Source organism: Thermobia domestica, chromosome 1, assembly GCF_964235325.1.
Source record: "Thermobia domestica chromosome 1, izTheDome1.hap1.1, whole genome shotgun sequence".
In the NCBI taxonomy this organism is placed as follows: Eukaryota; Metazoa; Arthropoda; class Insecta; order Zygentoma; family Lepismatidae; genus Thermobia; species Thermobia domestica.
Window position 1 is genome coordinate 166,478,961 of NC_137454.1, and position 17,172 is coordinate 166,496,132.

The following is a 17,172-nucleotide window of genomic DNA, read 5'->3' on the forward strand; positions in this document are numbered from 1 at the left end:
AGCACTCCTATAACTTTTGTTTCAAGGTGGAAGCGGAGGAAGGAGGTAGCGTGTTAGCATTGTATTGTGCTGCTTATAGTCGCCGATAACGTACGATACTATCTACTACAAAATATTTACGGTAAATGTGTCAATTATATCCTTTGTATTCTTAAAGAATTAAACACGATTTTGACTATGGAGACAGACAAAAAACCTTGCAAACAATTTACAATATCATTTTTCTTGCTCTTATTCTTGCAAACTTATCTATTGTGTCTTCATTATTATAATATCATTTTAATATACTGTTTCTCTCTGTAAACTTCAGGGTAAGATCACGTAATCTATTTTATTTCATTCATGCTCTGAGTAATAAAGAATCAATTTTGGCTTTATGAATAATCTCTTGTAGCTAACAGTGGAAATCGGAATGGTCAGTATTTTGGATCTAGTGATCAGATTACGAGGGAAGGGGGGGGGGATCATACTTCAGAATGAGATTGGGATGCCCTTCAATGTATGTATGCATCCATTACCTTCCAGTGTATGTAGTGTGCATCGAAAACAACACTCTGCCGCCAAAATTTCTTAATAAAATTACTGCCCAACAATTCACGGTTGTAGCTTTCGTCTAAAGTCTGTTTTCCTTTTTTTAAGGCGGCTAAAGAGGCTCGATCTCTGCCATCAAACAATTTTCACTTCTATGTGAAAAGAGTAGAATGCTTACTTCATAACCTCTTCCATTTTTTGTCTAATGGTTAATCCACTTTCCGTCCAGCTCTGGCCAGAAATCATCACCTTTCATCTTTGATATTTCTCAAGCTCAAAACTCTACTTCTACAGTGAGCGTATCCTTCATCCCGTAACTCATTGACTAAAGCTTTCTTCTCTGCAAAACTATGATTCTGAGACATTCTAAATCCAGGGCGGTAACGTATAAGTTCACTTGCACTGTCTTCTGAACTCGCTCAATTAAAATGAAAATTTCGTTACGAAATATCAACAAAGTTCGGAACCTATATTAATTAATGTTCACCTGGGATAGAATTTTAATACGCAGAAACAGAATCCGAATTTTTATTGTACAACGTCTAGCATTATCAAGGGTGAAAATGTAATAAACAAAACTTGAACAGGATATGGAATCGTCCATAAAAATAACCAAAACATAAATAAAAGCACTTTTGTCTTCTTTCAATATACTGGTCCTAATAGATGTGTTAACTTGTGATGAATTAGTTAAACGTATGTGGATTCATTCTTTCAGTTACGACTCTCAAAATGTCAGATTGATTACTAGCACTTATCCAATTCGCCTGAATCCAAATTCAGTTTTGTCCTCTTGATTCTGATACAGAGAAAAATAATGAAAACTTGATTCTAAATAATAAAGAAGTTCTATTTAATGCATCTGTTCCCTTCAAACATTTATATAATTCTGAAGTTGGAAAGTCAATACGTTAGGAGTTCCTAAAATGTTCTGTAATTTTATTAGAAATACTTGTTTTAGCCGATATACGAGTTCTGATATGAACACACAGATTGATTGACCCCTGATAAAATAAAGGAGTCCGTTACGACTCTTGTAGCCTGAAAGATCATTCGATGTTTCATGAAGTTGTATTGTCTAAAGGATTTTTTCAAAATTTGTCCATAATAGGAGATACAGGATCAGTATCTTTAACTTATTTTTTTTCAGCATGTTCAATTTTATTCTTCGTTACTTCAAATTCTAATTTTTTAAGAACAATGAAGAGTCAGTGATTTATTAATGTACGTTTCAAGCCATGAGTCGTAACATTGGCAAGACTAACAACATATATCTGCCAGAAATAAAGAATGTATTAGGAACGCCACAGTGATCTTCAAACTTCAGACCTATTTATATTTTAAGAAAAGAAGACGTGCTAAATAGCATTTCCTTTATTACGAATCGAGTTTCTCATTAGAACCAGAAAGAATGAAACGAAACTGGACTCAAGTGGATTGCAGAGGTTCTGATACCGCATCATTGCTACTTCAGAGTCGTAACTGAAAAGAAAAAGAAAGTGTCCGTACATATTTACAATGTTCGTTATAAGTTCGTTGCTACATAGTACCAGGACGATGACATTGGAAGATATAGAAAAGTGTTTTATTTGTAGAGGATCTTATATTTTATTCAACATTCGTTCTTATCTTTAAGGTCTTATAATGCTGGACCCTTCCTAGAGAAACTTCGGAAATGAGATGCTGTTTCTGGAGTGGAAAAAAAAGGCATATCAGGCACTGATTACAATAGTTCATTTATCTCTGTGTGATCTCAGTGTTGGAAGTTTTTAATTCCTGTTTATGTATACCTGTGTCATTATTTCTTATTTCATTTTTTTCGTCCTCATCATTTATCAAAGCTTGAAGTACCGAAAGCATCCCTTTAATGCAGTTACTAAAGATTTCACAACTTCCACTCTTGCACTCCTCCTAGGTTTTTAAACTCTGACTTGAAAACAAAAACGATAATATTCAGTTTCTTCCAGAAATCTGTTGAACGTGCGGAAAAGATGAGTAATGTTTCGATTATTACGAAAGACGTCACCATCAATGGATCTATTTTACTCTATGTACACATAAAGTTGAGCGAGTAATTATCACAATTTACAACACTGCTCGATTATTTTCATCCTTAATTCTTTCCTTAGTACCGCTTCTATGTCCTGCCATCACACTATTGAAACTGAAACTGACAACCTTTTATATTTATTTCTTCCGAATTCAAGATTACTTCAACCGAAATCTCCGCAATCCTCTGGTTTATTTCAATAAAGCCAAGGAAAGACTATCTAACAAATATTTTTTATCTTAGTTATTTATTTGTTTATTCTTTCAAAATAACTTCCATATAACACACTACTTCACACATCAGCTTTTGCTGTGCCCGATTAGGAGTCGAGTTAAACGATGAAACTCCAAATTATAGATGAATTCGCTCTTATGAATGAACATTTAGTCAAAGATATCCAGAACATTATCCTGCCTCAACTATTTTTTTTTATTTTTATTTTTTAAATTACGAACAAGCAAATTGCAATAACACTAGGAAATTTAACACCTTATAATAGTTGTCTGAAATGATTGCTTGAGCTCCCGCAGGAATAGGTTTTGTATCGTACGGAACCTTGGGCTATAAAGAAGTCCCTTCAAGATTTAAAGCCATTTGTCTTTTCTCCTCAGAAATTTGTGTCTAAAATTCGGTAGAAACTATTATTCTTTTCTCAATTTTGTTTCTTTCCATTTAGCGAAGGAAGAAAACGCAAACAAGAATACTTCACGAATATTGATTCTTTCGGGAGTTTTCCACTTACAAAACCCTTTTCTAAAAAGTTTAACGTTATACAATTGGGCGGTGTTATGCAACAACCAGTCGACCCACAAAATTAAAAAAAAAAAAATGAGTTAACCCTGCTGGAGGGTTAGAACATATGTAAGGAACATATTAAAAAATCCTGGTAACGCGTTTGCGATCGGTCTGCCATCTATGAAGAGAAAAATTAACCCACATATGGTAATATCTTGGGGAAAAAGAAACCTATAACTACGATTTCCCCAAAACTGACTCGTTGTGGGTTGAATGGTTGTTGCATAACTCCGCCCAATTATGCTTCAAGGCTAAGGAAGATTGTGATGATGAACGAAATGGTGGACTTGAAGAAAGTGTAAGAAACGAACGAACCTCAAGAAAAACCTACGCACCCAGTGTTTTCCCAGCACAAAGCCTGCTTGGCGCGAGCTCGGATTGAACCAGGAACCTCACGCACCAGAGGTGAGCACTATCACTAAAGCACTACGATCCCTATAAAATCCTGTTTTCTATTCCAATATACATAGAAGTAATCTGATTTTCGCTTTATGATTTCTTTTATGTATAGTGCATAGTGTATGCATCAATTTATCAAGAGTATTGAGCCTTTGGATGTCAAAATTGAGAATACGTTTACTGCTATTTGAAAACATTATGAAACTTCACAGGTACCGTTTTGTTCGATGACCTTCTGCCATTTTCCGGCAACATCATAATCCTGTCGCTACAGAAACTTTGTGGTTTCTGGTCAAAAAAATGTGGTTTTGTTCAATGACCACTTCTGAAATTAATACCATAAGGAATTTTTTCAGAAACCGAAACAAATGATAGTCTGAAGGTCGGGGCTATATGATGGATGCATTAAAACCTCCTAAGTAGTATTTGCGACAGTTGAGCGAATGTTTGTGCCCTTAGTCTTTGACCCAGGGACCATGGTTCAGGAGTACCTAGGACCCTGTCTTTTGGCACGGGTACGTTGGTTTCCCCCCTCAATTTTGGGAAGGGATGCATTGGACTACTTCCAAAATTTTAGAAACTGCCAAAATAAATAAAAAAAAAAAAAAAAAAAAAAATTGGTAAGGTAGTATAGGACCGAGATATGGATCTCTGTAAGTTAGGTAGTTTCATCTCGTCCCCTTTCATGAGTAAAAAAACTGCCAAAAATTTAAATTTGGGAAATTTCTGCCCAAATTTATCCTTTTTCATGAGACACTATCACGATATACGAATGAGTATAAGGTTTCATTCTCATTCATACACTGACACAGTCTTCTTAAATTTTGGTAAGGGTACATAGGACTACTACTTAAATTTAGGAATAGACAAAAAACAAAATTTGGCAAATGTTATCTAGGACTCGAATTTATACTTTTGTAAGTTTGGTTGGTGCTGTTTGTTTTCTTTCACGAGTAAAACACTGCCAAAAAAATTCGAATTTGGGAGGTTTTTGCCCTAATTTATTTCCTTTGATAAGTCTTTATCACGTTATATGATTATATGGATGAATGAGTACAGGGATCCATTTTCTTTTATGACATGGGTACATTGATACAATAATTTTAAATATTGGAAAATAAGCACACCGGACAAAAAATTTGTCACCCCCGCGCGAGAGCAAGGCTGCGTCACAAGGCCAAACGTGCCTGCACTGTCTCGAGGCGATCAGAGGGCATTACTGTGGAGTGACAAAGAACCGATCGAAGCGGTGTGTATGCGGCAAGATGGGGAAGAGCACGGACGTGACGGAGTGGTAAAAAAGGCAATCGTTTGGCCGTGCCCATGGCCACACAGTGATGGAAGTTGCCCGATTTATTGGTGTTTCGCGGCGGACTGTTCAACGTATCTACAAGCAGTAGTGTAACATACGTGGCCATGAAACACGACGCCAGAATTGTGGTCGGAAAAAAATCCTCACAGATCGGGCCCGAAGACGGGTTGCCAAGCTTGTGAATCGAAATCGCTTCCAAACCCGCCAGGAATTATTGCAGTTCGTAAATGCAGGGCCAGTCCAACCTGTCAGCGAGAGAATATTGCGACGGGAACTGCATGCAATGAACATATGGAGTCGGGTACTTCGCAAAAGGCCACTGCTCACACATGCACATAAAGTTGCTCGTCTGCAGTGGGCCAATAATCATCAAACATGGACAGTAGCAGACTGGCGCCGTGTCATATGGTTTGACGAATCACGATTTTGCCTGTATTCGAATGACGCCCGGCGTCGTGTCCACCGACGGCCACATGAAGCATTTCATCCGCAGTGTGTGGAAGGTCAGGTGGGGGTGTTTTTCGTACTGTGGGGTGGGCCCACTCATTGAGGTGTCCACGAACATGAACCAGCACGTTTATTTGAACATCCTGGACGAGCAGGTGTTGCCCTTCAGTCACTTTCTTCGCGATGACTTTGCTATAGACACACCCATTTTTCACGACGACAACAGCAGGGTTCACAGAGCTGGACCCATATGTGACTGGTTTGAGGAACACTCAGGTACCCTACCACACCTCGAATGGCCCGCAAAATCGCCGGACCTCAACCAATTGAGTATCTGTGGGACCAGTTGGAACAGCGGGTGAAACGTCGACATCAGCGTCCCCGACGTTTGGTGGAATTGCGTGATCTTATCCTCTGTGAGTGGGTTCAACTGGGTGTGACGGCCTTGCAGACCCTTGTGGACTCCCCGACCGTATCCATGCGGTTATTCAGGCCAGGGGCGGCGCTACACGGTATTAACGTAAGTACCAAGGGGGGTGACTAATTTTTTGTCCGGGGTGCTTATATTAATATCGCTTGAGTAAAAGGCTCTTCCTGAAATTTTTTGTGAAGTCTGATTGCATTTTCTCATACCCTTCTTGCAATTTTCCTGATTTTCGGCATATTTTGAAGCATTTTCCTAACTTTCAAGATCAGAATGAACTCTGTTTATCTTATGCTACTTAACTCTCTACTTGCACCCTCGCTGCTTATGTTACCCTGCATTCCAAGGCAGTGCAGCTCATCAAAAAGCTTTATAGCTACTATTTTCTCTTTTGTTTCTTCCCTTCTACAGCTTTTTTCATCTACTTTTCATCTAATGAAGTAATTAGCGAAAACGCTAACTGTGTGACTTTTTTCTGTGTGTGTTTGTATGAATAAGTTTTCTCTATTTTCTTATGTCTAATTCATTTTCCATTCTCGCTTCTAGATTCATCTTTTCAACTATATTACAGGTTTTCCAATGCTAATGAAAAAAAAAAAAAAAAAAAAAAGGAAATTACGACGAAAAAATATAGGAGGTTTCGTGAAGCTGTGAAAAAGAAACATTTCAATTATTTCCTGGAACATTTTGAAAGAACAAGGAATAAAGAAACTCTTATAACAATATTTCTACCTATTGAAAGGAACATTTCAATTATCCAATAGGTAGAAATAAAAAAAATCACATGTAAATTACACCAATTGTTATATATACCCATACATTCTACTCTAAATATAACTAAATGGTTAATTATCTCGTTGCAAAATTTGGTATAATTATCTTGCATTGACAATAAGTAAGAAAGGACGAAACACAGAAGAATCTCCATGCAATCATCCTAGTGCAGAGACAAAAGATCCTCCAACCACCCACACCTTATTTCCTTCTGTTATTTTCACAAGTGGAAGTAGCAATGCCACAAAAATATAGGAGGTTTCGTTAAAATATAGGAAATATAGGAGTTTATAGGAAGAAACACAAATATATAGGAAAAATAAGAAATATAGGAGCATTGGAAAGCCTGATGTTACATTCAAACTTCTGCAAACTCTCACAACGGTGAGCTTAAAGTTTCAAAAATGGAAAAATAAAACTGTTAAGCACAAGGTTACACACACCGTTCATTTTGCGAGAAGATAAAATAAACATGCACAATTGTTTAACCCTTGTAAACTCATTGGCACATATGTATTGCCACACACACGTATTTTCAATTATCCCCTAACATCTACATGGTTGCTTGAAAGTGATCTTTTTTGTCTCATTTCTAGGGAATATTACGCAATAATATTCCCTAAAACACATTTTGCTCACTTTGCGTACGAATGTATAGGTGGATTATGGATTACGTCATTTCAAGCTTGACCTTTTAAAAAAAAAGTCACGTGTTTTGGAGTAGCGTAGAAATAATACTGTCATTGCTTCGCAAGAGTGGACGGAAAAATTATTTATCAGTACTTTAGGTCCGCAGTTCACTCGTATATATTAAGAAATGAATCATATAGCGTCTTACCCCTTCCTCCCCTTATATTTAGAACATTTTATTTACGTTGTTAGTTGTGAGCTAAATGAGGGAAGGGAGTGTTGTTTTAACTGCTAGTTTGCCGGTTGGTTGTATTTTTATTAGTGAATGGTAATTGAGTGGTGTAACTTGAGTATATTGCATGATATATTGGAAGGATAAGAGTGCTGTTATTGGGTTCGTTTCTCCGATAGTAGCTTATCGAAAGGAATTATGGAGTTTCTTTCCCAGCCTGAAATTCCTGAAGCTCTTGAAGGATTTGATACAGACGAAGAGAGAATGATGCTGTAGTTGGTTCTGGCAGAGAAAGTATTGGTGAAGAGGAACGGGAAAGAGAAGGGAAGGTGTTGACGGTGAGGAAGGGAAGATGTATGTGATGAAGATGAGGAAGTGCGTAAGTTCGGCGGAAAAAGCGGAGACGAGTCTGATGATTTTGTTCCTCTCTCAAACAGCACGCAGGCTCCAGCGTGTAGCTTGGTTGACGCTTGGTCACGGGGTAGACAAAATGTTGTACTCCGCAGATGCCCCACATTACGGGAGTACAAGGGATCAAAAACTACTTTTTTGAAATGTGTGACTGGAGTATGACCGCCTCTGGAAATTCAGGCGTTTTATGACAAGTAACCAATTCATGAAAGAATACCCCCAACAGACTGTGCATCTGTAGATGAAGTTATTGTCTTGTTCCAAGAGAGGGTTGCGTTGAAACAATATATTCTAAAGAAGCATAAGCTATTTGAAATCAAGATATTCCAAGTTGCTGACACACTGATTTATACGAAGAGGTCTACATCGGAAAATTAGGTGACATGACTCGTGTGCAGCACTGTCACGCATGACATGGTTTTGAGATTGGCAGATGATCTAAAACATGTTTATGGAAACCTTATAGGAACTTTTTCAGTTCATCTTCTCTCTATGATGAATTAGTGTCATTGGAGATCCGCCACGTGGGATAGTTAATTTTCAGTGGAAGCGGATGCCATCTTACTTCAGTCCCGAGAAATAGAGGCTGAAACGAGATGACATTGTGTCCTTTCTGAGAGATGAACTGTCTGCCATGTTTTGGAAGAATAAGAGGGAGGTCTACATGCTCACAAATATGCATCTTTTACCAGGTACTGGGAACTTTCGTGATTAGTATGGCAACTGTCTCAAGCCAAAAATAGTTGTGGACTATAAGAAGAATAGGAGATACCAAACTTTTCTTCCATTTGCTCGACGTCACAGTCGTTAAATTCTATGTCATGAACGATACGATGAAGAAGCGGATGAAATGCCACGATCACTTTCGACAAGAGCTATTGCAAGTATTGGTATAATTCGGAAGGGGTGAGGTTACAGATCCGTCACAGGTAAGCGTGCAGTATCAAGAAGCATTTTTTTTTCAAGAAGAATTTTTTTTGTTTCAAGAAGCATTTTTTTTTCAAGAAGCTTGTGCTTTTTCTTCAAGAAGCAAGAATTTTCACAGCATTTTGTTCTTGTTTTTCTTTCTTTTTTGTTTTTTGTTTTTGTTCTTTTGTTGTGGTTTCTTCTCTTTCCTTCCCTATCCTTTCCCTCCCAACTCAACCTATTATTTCACTTTATGAAAATAAACCTAAGAAATCATTCCCAATTACAACAACTTGTCGGTTTTCATGCTCAAGGTAACCGACTGAGGGTAACGCGACTGAGCGAATGTTAAAAAAATCAAGAAGCACGCTCTCTGATCTTGCTGTTCACAGTTGTGTGAAATCGAGGAAGCGATTGGGTTGCAAGATGTTATGGGAAGGACAACAGAAAGAAAACTACGATGTAGAAGTGTAAAAGGTACGACAAAGCTGTTTGGTTGGGTGATGGTTCGTGTTGGAAAGAGTTTCACCATACCTGTACAACAATTATGTTTTATGCTCTATGAAATTTGGTATTGTGACACAGAATTGCGAATTATTTTATTTCCTTGTTACTATTCTAGATATTACAATGAAACATGGTACATGCATTATACATAGATCATAATATTTTTCAAGATAGATTATATTCGGATACCTATACCTGGGGCAGCTGCAGAGGGCGCACAATTTAAAAAAGGAGTGTTTCCAAAGAAAATTTCCCTATTTATCCCAAATTTCTCTTTTCTTGTACATTATGCACATATGGGCTTATTTGCACGATTTCAAGCTTATTTCATTCTGAATAGAATGAAGTATGGACGATGATACTTGGATGAATAATAGTGAAGCAGTAGCTATTTAGTTGGAAGGCAAAATTTTTCTCCAGAAGGCAAAATTTAAAATGCAGGAAATTTAAAGCTATAATACGTTTCTCCTATCAATTGTATTTTGTTAAAAGGAAATGCCATTATTAATATTAATCCTACGATATCATCAATATGAATGAATGAATGAAACAACAATTACCATCACGTATAACTATTGCGTTGAGAAGTCCTCTTCCTCTAACAGTTGTAACGACTTCTTTCGGTAGTTTACAAAGTTCTTCTCTCAGAATATGTCCTAGTCTCTCTGCATTTTCTGGAAGCTTTTCATCCACAAGAACATTTATAGCAGCCATTGCCACTTTGCACCCCAAAGGATTACCGCCATATGTTGACCCATGCTGACCTTCTTTAATGCACATCATAATTTCGTCGTCTGCTAGCACAGCGGATACCTTTAATAAAAAAGTAATGAATCCTAATTTGATTGTGTGTCATAACAGCAAATATAATCTCATTAAAATATGTTATTTAGGATAAAATTTTATTCTGGCAGTGCTTCTTAAAACATATTCAATTTATTAACAGGAGGAAAAAAACTAAAGAATGCTATAAACAAGAATTTTAGGAATGATAAAAAAATTGGATCAAAAGATTGCGATCTTGGCCAATAATTAATTTTTGGATCAGGGGCCAAAAAATTTTTGAACGGCCCCTAAATCGAGTCTTCGTATTTTTTACGGAATAAGCGCATCATACTGAGTTAAGTGTCCCCAGATATAAAACCTACAAGAACATTTTTGCCTGAAAATATTGGATTTTTTGATCCAAAAAGGAATGAGATTCGTTTATTTCTTTTTGCATCTCGTTTCAGCAGCGTGATTAAATAGAAGAGACCTACAGTTTAAAGAGGGATTTGAAGCACTGTAGTGAGTACGATGCTCTCCTACCGGAAATTGCATCCGAACATTCTTTCAATTCTAATGTGAGAAATGGCAGGGCATCACAGGCAACGCTCGGGCATTTTTGAAGAAAGGAAGCATCAAAACGCAAAATTTAAAAATGAAAAAGTAATAAATCTATAAAAGTTTAAACTGTAAATATAACAGTAAAAGAGAAACTTAAAACATATGGACTAGGAAATAAATGTTAACCTAATATCACATTAAATTATTAAATATATTAAGAATTAAAATCTCTGCATATATCTAATAAAATGTCATTTTGTTAAAAAGATTGAGGAAAATATAACAGCATCTAGAACAGTCAGATTTTGGAAATAAAGTGTTTTAGGACATGAGATGTCCCTCGAACCTCCATCAACCCTTAAAACATATTATTTCCGAGGAAAAAGAATCTTCCTCTTCCCCATACTTAATTTGCTTCACTCTAAATTGTAGAAAAGAAAACGGTCAATTAAAAAAAAAGAAAGAAAAGAAAGAAAGAAAAAGATTTCTTTAATAATAATAATATAGTACTCTGATATTTTCGTTTTCTTTTCTAAAATGGGCTGTTTTTACATGCAAATATATTTATATGAAAACAATATAAAAACATCAAACAGTAAAATAAGGCTTAGAGGGTACTGAAGGAGACTATTTTTATCCTAGTTCACTACAGTAAAAGGAATTAAGGTGTTTAATATTTCCGAAGAAGGTTTGAAATCACATTCCTTTTATTGCAAACTACTTCTATGAAAAAAAGTTATTTTTAGAAGCACTTTTTTCATTGTTGCTCAACTCTGAATTTAGAAAAAAAAAAGCTTATTAATGTGTTATATTTATTTTTCCTATTTCGATATGACTAACTGCTGAAGGTCACAATTACCAACCAATCAATGCGCACAGTATTGCGTGACATACTCAATGTAAAAATTACTAGTTTAGAATCTGTTCATAATAGACAGAAGATGCCAAAGTCTGGTTCAGAATAAGAAACGGAGAAAAATAGAAGAAAATGAGATGCCTCGTGGATCAATGCAGAAATTTTTATGAGTTAATGAAACAATAGATCAGAACAAAATTGAACTCCGGACTTTAACACGTTCCGACACAGACGTTGGGTGTACAGTGGGCCCGAGATAGGCAACCCAACTACCGCCTGCTCCAAGATTAATTACGCCTGGTAGTAGCTAGCACAGCAGTATGAAGTTTCCCCCACCTGTTAAAAGCACAAATCGTAAAGAGTATTTTTGTGCAGAAGTGCAGCGAAACGCTGGCTGACGAAATGACAAAAAGGAGTCTTTGGATGTTTGTACTCACAGTAAACAGCACAATACCAGAAAAAAATATACGGACACCAGAGGCGCCGATGAGAAGATAACAGTCAGGGGACTTAAATAATCTTACAATTAACTCAAGTGAGGGATTATATAAACAAGTTAACTTACTTCAAATGACTATATATATATATGGGTATCAAATAATATACGGATAGATAATACGGTATATGTATTAGGTTATTCTTTAAACTAAACACAAAGCCTTGCGCAAGGTTTTGAAACTATTAACTATAGCCCTACCTGCAAATCAATTAAAGTATGAATGGATAATTCAGGAGAAGAACCCAGCCTATAATGAAAATCTTGGGTGTCTAACAGGGCCTGAGCTCTTAGGTTCCGGCGCCACTGATTGATACGTAATATTACTTCGAAAGAAGAAATTGTCCGATTTCATTATTCGTTAAATGACTTTTGAAACTGTTAAATTTTGGTATGCAGTAATTTATTTGTAAATATTAAAAATGCAAAATTCGATAACACTCAAACGAGTTGGAGAACCTATCCGTACTAAGCGTATTTCCCCATAGGTTGTAAATAAAACTGAAGGTTCTTGATTTGAATAATATTTGTGAAAATTTACACATTGAGACACAATGAGAAAAAAGGTGAATATAGTGTCAATAAACAACCATTTAAAAATGCACGAAATTAACGGTTAATATCAAATATAGAACCATTAACAGAATTAACTCTATAACTCGTTTTCCCCATTCATGTTACTTCCTTTACTTTCAGGATTATATCATCACTGAATTTCTACACTGGAGATTATCTTTCATTTAGCAGCATCCAACTGGAGCTCAGCCTTGTAAATGAAGCATTTTAACAAGTTGTAAACGGCGAAGGGGAGACTCGAACTCGGATCACCGGTTTAGAAAACCACAATGCTAACCACTCACCTAAAGCGTTACTTATTTGGGCGCGATTAAATAAAGCCTTTTCTGTTCGCTCAAAACAGTAGCTTGTTAATAGTCAAATTCAAAACACAGGAATATGTAATTAAGAACTCGGAGGGTATTATATCACTGTCACTAAACTATTAACATTTCAGATTTTTAAAAAACAAAATACAAAACTCCTTTATTTTGAATGAAATACGGCGTGTATATTATACTCGTAAACAAACTAAAGACGAATCAATTACTGCGTAGTAATCGTAGTTCAGTGGTCAAGGCGCTTGACCAATAATCCGAAGGTAATCAACTCTTATCCACGAACGACCAGTACATTTTTTTACTTTAGAATTTTCGGTGGCGATTGATCAGCGATGACACATGTTCTAATATCTTCAGATATTTGAATACTCGGATGTTTCAATACTTGAACTATCAAATCTTTAGGAACAACAATAGTAATAATAATAAACTAATAATAATAATAATTTATTATCACTCAGGGCATAACATCACAACCAGAAACGTGATATTTGGCAAGAATATTTCGGTTTTGTTTAGTGTTGCCCACAAAAAGAGAAACTTCTCATCTCGTTTCTAAAACAAAACAAAGAAAATTGAGACGAGAATTAACATTTTACCAAGGATGTTATAAATAGAGGATCTGCCCATATGTATCTTCATCCTATTAAATAGATGAAGCCAAAAAACAACCGAGCACCGGCACATCTGATTGGCTACTCTCGTTTCTACCATCGTCTGATTGGCTACTTTCGTTTCCGCCATGATTGTTGGCTCAAAAGATTGCGATCCTATTGGGCGGAGTGGGCAGAGTAGGGGTGGCGAAACTGTGACGTATGGCTTCAAGATTTTGTTGTAAGGGCAGATCCTCTATTTTATAAGATCCTTGCATTTTACATTCGAGACGGGACAAGGCTAACTCAAATTATCGTCTCGCTTTGGAGATGAGAATTGAGACGAGACGAAAAGTATCGTAAACATTTCTCGTTTTTTCTCGATTCTCGGAATAGTGTATGTCCATTCTTTGAGTAACAATTGCTTTTTAGACTGAATCTTATACGCTTTCGGAGCTCATAGATTTATTATGTTCTGTGTACGTATTTTTGTAGCAAAGCTATTATAATTACTTCTGCATATAATAAAAGTTAATTATATGCCTTATTGTTCAGTGATATTCAGTTATTTTTATTGCAGTTATTTTCCTTAAAACGAACAGTAGAATACCTTCTACACGAAACTATAGTGGAAGGCTTTTGTTCAAAATTTTCGTAGTTGCAGAGGTGTGACCTGAGGTCAGGACAAACACCCATAAAAGACTTTGGATTATGTACGCGTTATATTGATATTTTAACAAAATATACATACGAATATAAAAAAGAATAGTTCCTATTTACAAATTTTGGTTGAACGGATATATGGAACGTGTTGGAAATGGCGAACGTTCGGAATAATTGCTAGGAAACATTTATGACCCATACTAGGCCCTAAGCATGATACTTATGTATTCATGAATTGTTTGCTAACCATGTTACTGTTCTCCTACACAACGAATCAAGGTTGTAGACAGACATGTGACGTCATATTGCTAGTATAATACAATATTTCCTTTGCGAAGAAAGCCGTTTCCACTCTAACTTGTAAGACCGAAAGAAATTGAATACTTTTCATTTCATTACACATCAGAAGTAGAAATATTGTAGTTTAGGAAAAACAACTTACCGTAGCGGGAATCGAATCCGGGACCCCTGCATTACGAAACGACTGCTCACGCCTCAGACCATTTTCTTTTCTGATTCACCGAAAGTATCTCCGTAACTTGTCTCTATTATACTTTGTTATACTTGTTTCACAGTTACTTTCAGTATACTTGAACGACAGGGACACGAACACAGATACATCGAGGACATACAATTTCAAATGATCACCCACCGGGAATCGAACACGGGACCGCGAGCACTGAACTATCTGAGGCAGTGATGACGTGCGTCAATGAACAACTTGACCCACCACCCATCGTGACTCACGACCCACCATGACCCCCCACTCACCGTGACCCACTCTAACCCATCACCCAACATAACCGACTCTGAACCACCACGACCCGCCACCAACCGTGACCTACTCTCACCCACTACCCACCATAATCCACTCTGACCCACAACCCATCGACCCACCACCCACCAAAACACATCATCATCAACTCTGACACATGATCCACGCCCTCTTCTTTACAGACTAAAGAGTTTATACTTGTAATAAAATCATTCTGTTAAATTCTAACTAATCAGAGTTTGAATTTGAGTTATTTTTACAAACCAACCCACTATCAATTTTGCCACCCCTATCATAAAGAAGAATTTTAAAAGATGCTATGTGATGTTCTGTTCATTTTCAATAGAGAGTTAATATACTGAATTTCAGCTCTGTAAGTTTATCGGTTTGTGAGATACTCAACTTTTTACCCAAAATTCGGATCCCCACTACCCCTTAAGATATTATTATAATGAAAGTGATATGATAACATCCCACTTTGGATTAAGGCCTAACTATATACCAAAAGTCATTTCATTTGACTTTGCAATTTGGCCGTGATGATCAGGCACATATAGTTACATCCATGTTTTATATAATAATATATATATTATAGTGATTCAAAAATGTATTTTTTCAGTAGTTAGCTCCTCTAAAACCTAATAGGCTGTGTGTCTTACAACAGGCGCGTAGCAAGAATTTCGTGAAGGGGAGGTCCGTGACATGAAATACTATGGTCATCACATCAGAGGCTCGATCATTCTACACTATTTTACTGGAACAAATATTAGTTCGTTTAGCCAGAATTTCGTAACGGGGGGTGGGGGAGCATGACATGAAATTCTGAAGGACCAGGAGCTCGATGAATCTAAACTACTTTTCTATCGACAAATAATGGTTTGTTAGGACAATAAAATTAGGATATGTTAGTAAGTATTTTAATAACAAACTATGAAGAAATCTCGAGTAAAATAATAAAAAAAAAAAAAAAATATTGAAAAAGATTTTACAACATTTACGTCCTTCCTCTGTTCATTCAAATATAACGATTTTCCTTTCATTAAGACCTCAACTATTACAAAAACTACATATTTACTATTATAAAAAGTACATTCTCAATAATATCTTGTAAAATTTTTACACTATCTGTCTTCCTTTCTCTGTTGAATCAAATGTTAACAGAAATTTCTTTCCAGATAAATTTTTGTTTTTATTATTCCGTCAACTACTGTCTGTTCCAAATGACAGGTTAAAGGAGCAGTAGAAAAATTGTTTTTGAAGGTAACATGTTTGATACTGCAATGATGCGACGACAAAAAAGTTATGATAAAAAATGTCCAAGCTGTTACACAAAGGCACTATGTTTTCGGAATCTTGAAATCTCCCTGACTAGTAGCAGAAATTCTGAGAATTCCGTAACTTTTTCTAGAAATTTCAAATTCCCTGACTCTTCCAGGATATCCCGCTCACCTCGCCACCATGTATTGCAAGTAATACAAATCTCCTCATAAGAAAGAGTAACCAAAGGTTTCTTGTAGTTTTTTTCTCATTTTATTGTTTCATCCTTCCTTATTTTTTTCATTTCTAGTCTCGAAGAAAGGGGGGGGGGGTCCGGTACCTGCTTGAAAGCGAAGTAGTAGTATAAGTCCTATTGCTATTATTGCAATTACAAATATCAATATTCACAAGATGCCTACAGTACTTTTTTCACTTAGAGATACTCATCTGAGGTAAGTAAACAGAAACAAATGAAAAAGGAAGGGTAATGGAGGCCTTGAAAGTAAAACGTATACAAATTCTCCAGTGTTCAGAAGAATATTTTAAAATCACGTTCGACCCTACTCATAGGAGCTAAATACGTGGTTGTGGATAAATATCCGTTTCTCGCAACGTAGCAGAAATATAGCAGAAATCCAGGTGCTGTTACTGGCTGTCTTCGTGGTCGAGTGTACTAGCGCAATGGGCTAGTAATTATAATTGCTTTTGGTGAAGGTTCAAACCCGGACCAAAGAATTTTTTTATTTTTATATATATATTTTAATTTTCATAAAACTTGTTTCATTAAACTATGATGAATAATACCCAAAAAAGTTATTTACTTACGTTACGCGTGCAGTTTTGCTACACGAATCCATAGCAGCAGTAGTAGTAGTGGTAGTAGGAACGGGTT

At 36.3% G+C, this 17,172-nt stretch overlaps 1 protein-coding gene across 6 annotated transcripts in view; it reads right to left on the bottom strand.

Moving 5' to 3' along the window:
• Oat (Ornithine aminotransferase precursor) overlaps positions 1-17,172 on the bottom strand; it is a 173,155-nt gene that overhangs the window by 17,763 nt on the left and 138,220 nt on the right. For all 6 annotated transcript variants that reach the window (XM_081766073.1, XM_081766082.1, XM_081766044.1 and 3 more), the window contains exon 6: positions 9,979-10,231. In XM_081766073.1, coding sequence (XP_081622199.1) covers positions 9,979-10,231 — 253 coding nt within the window. The remainder of the gene's footprint in view (positions 1-9,978; positions 10,232-17,172) is intronic.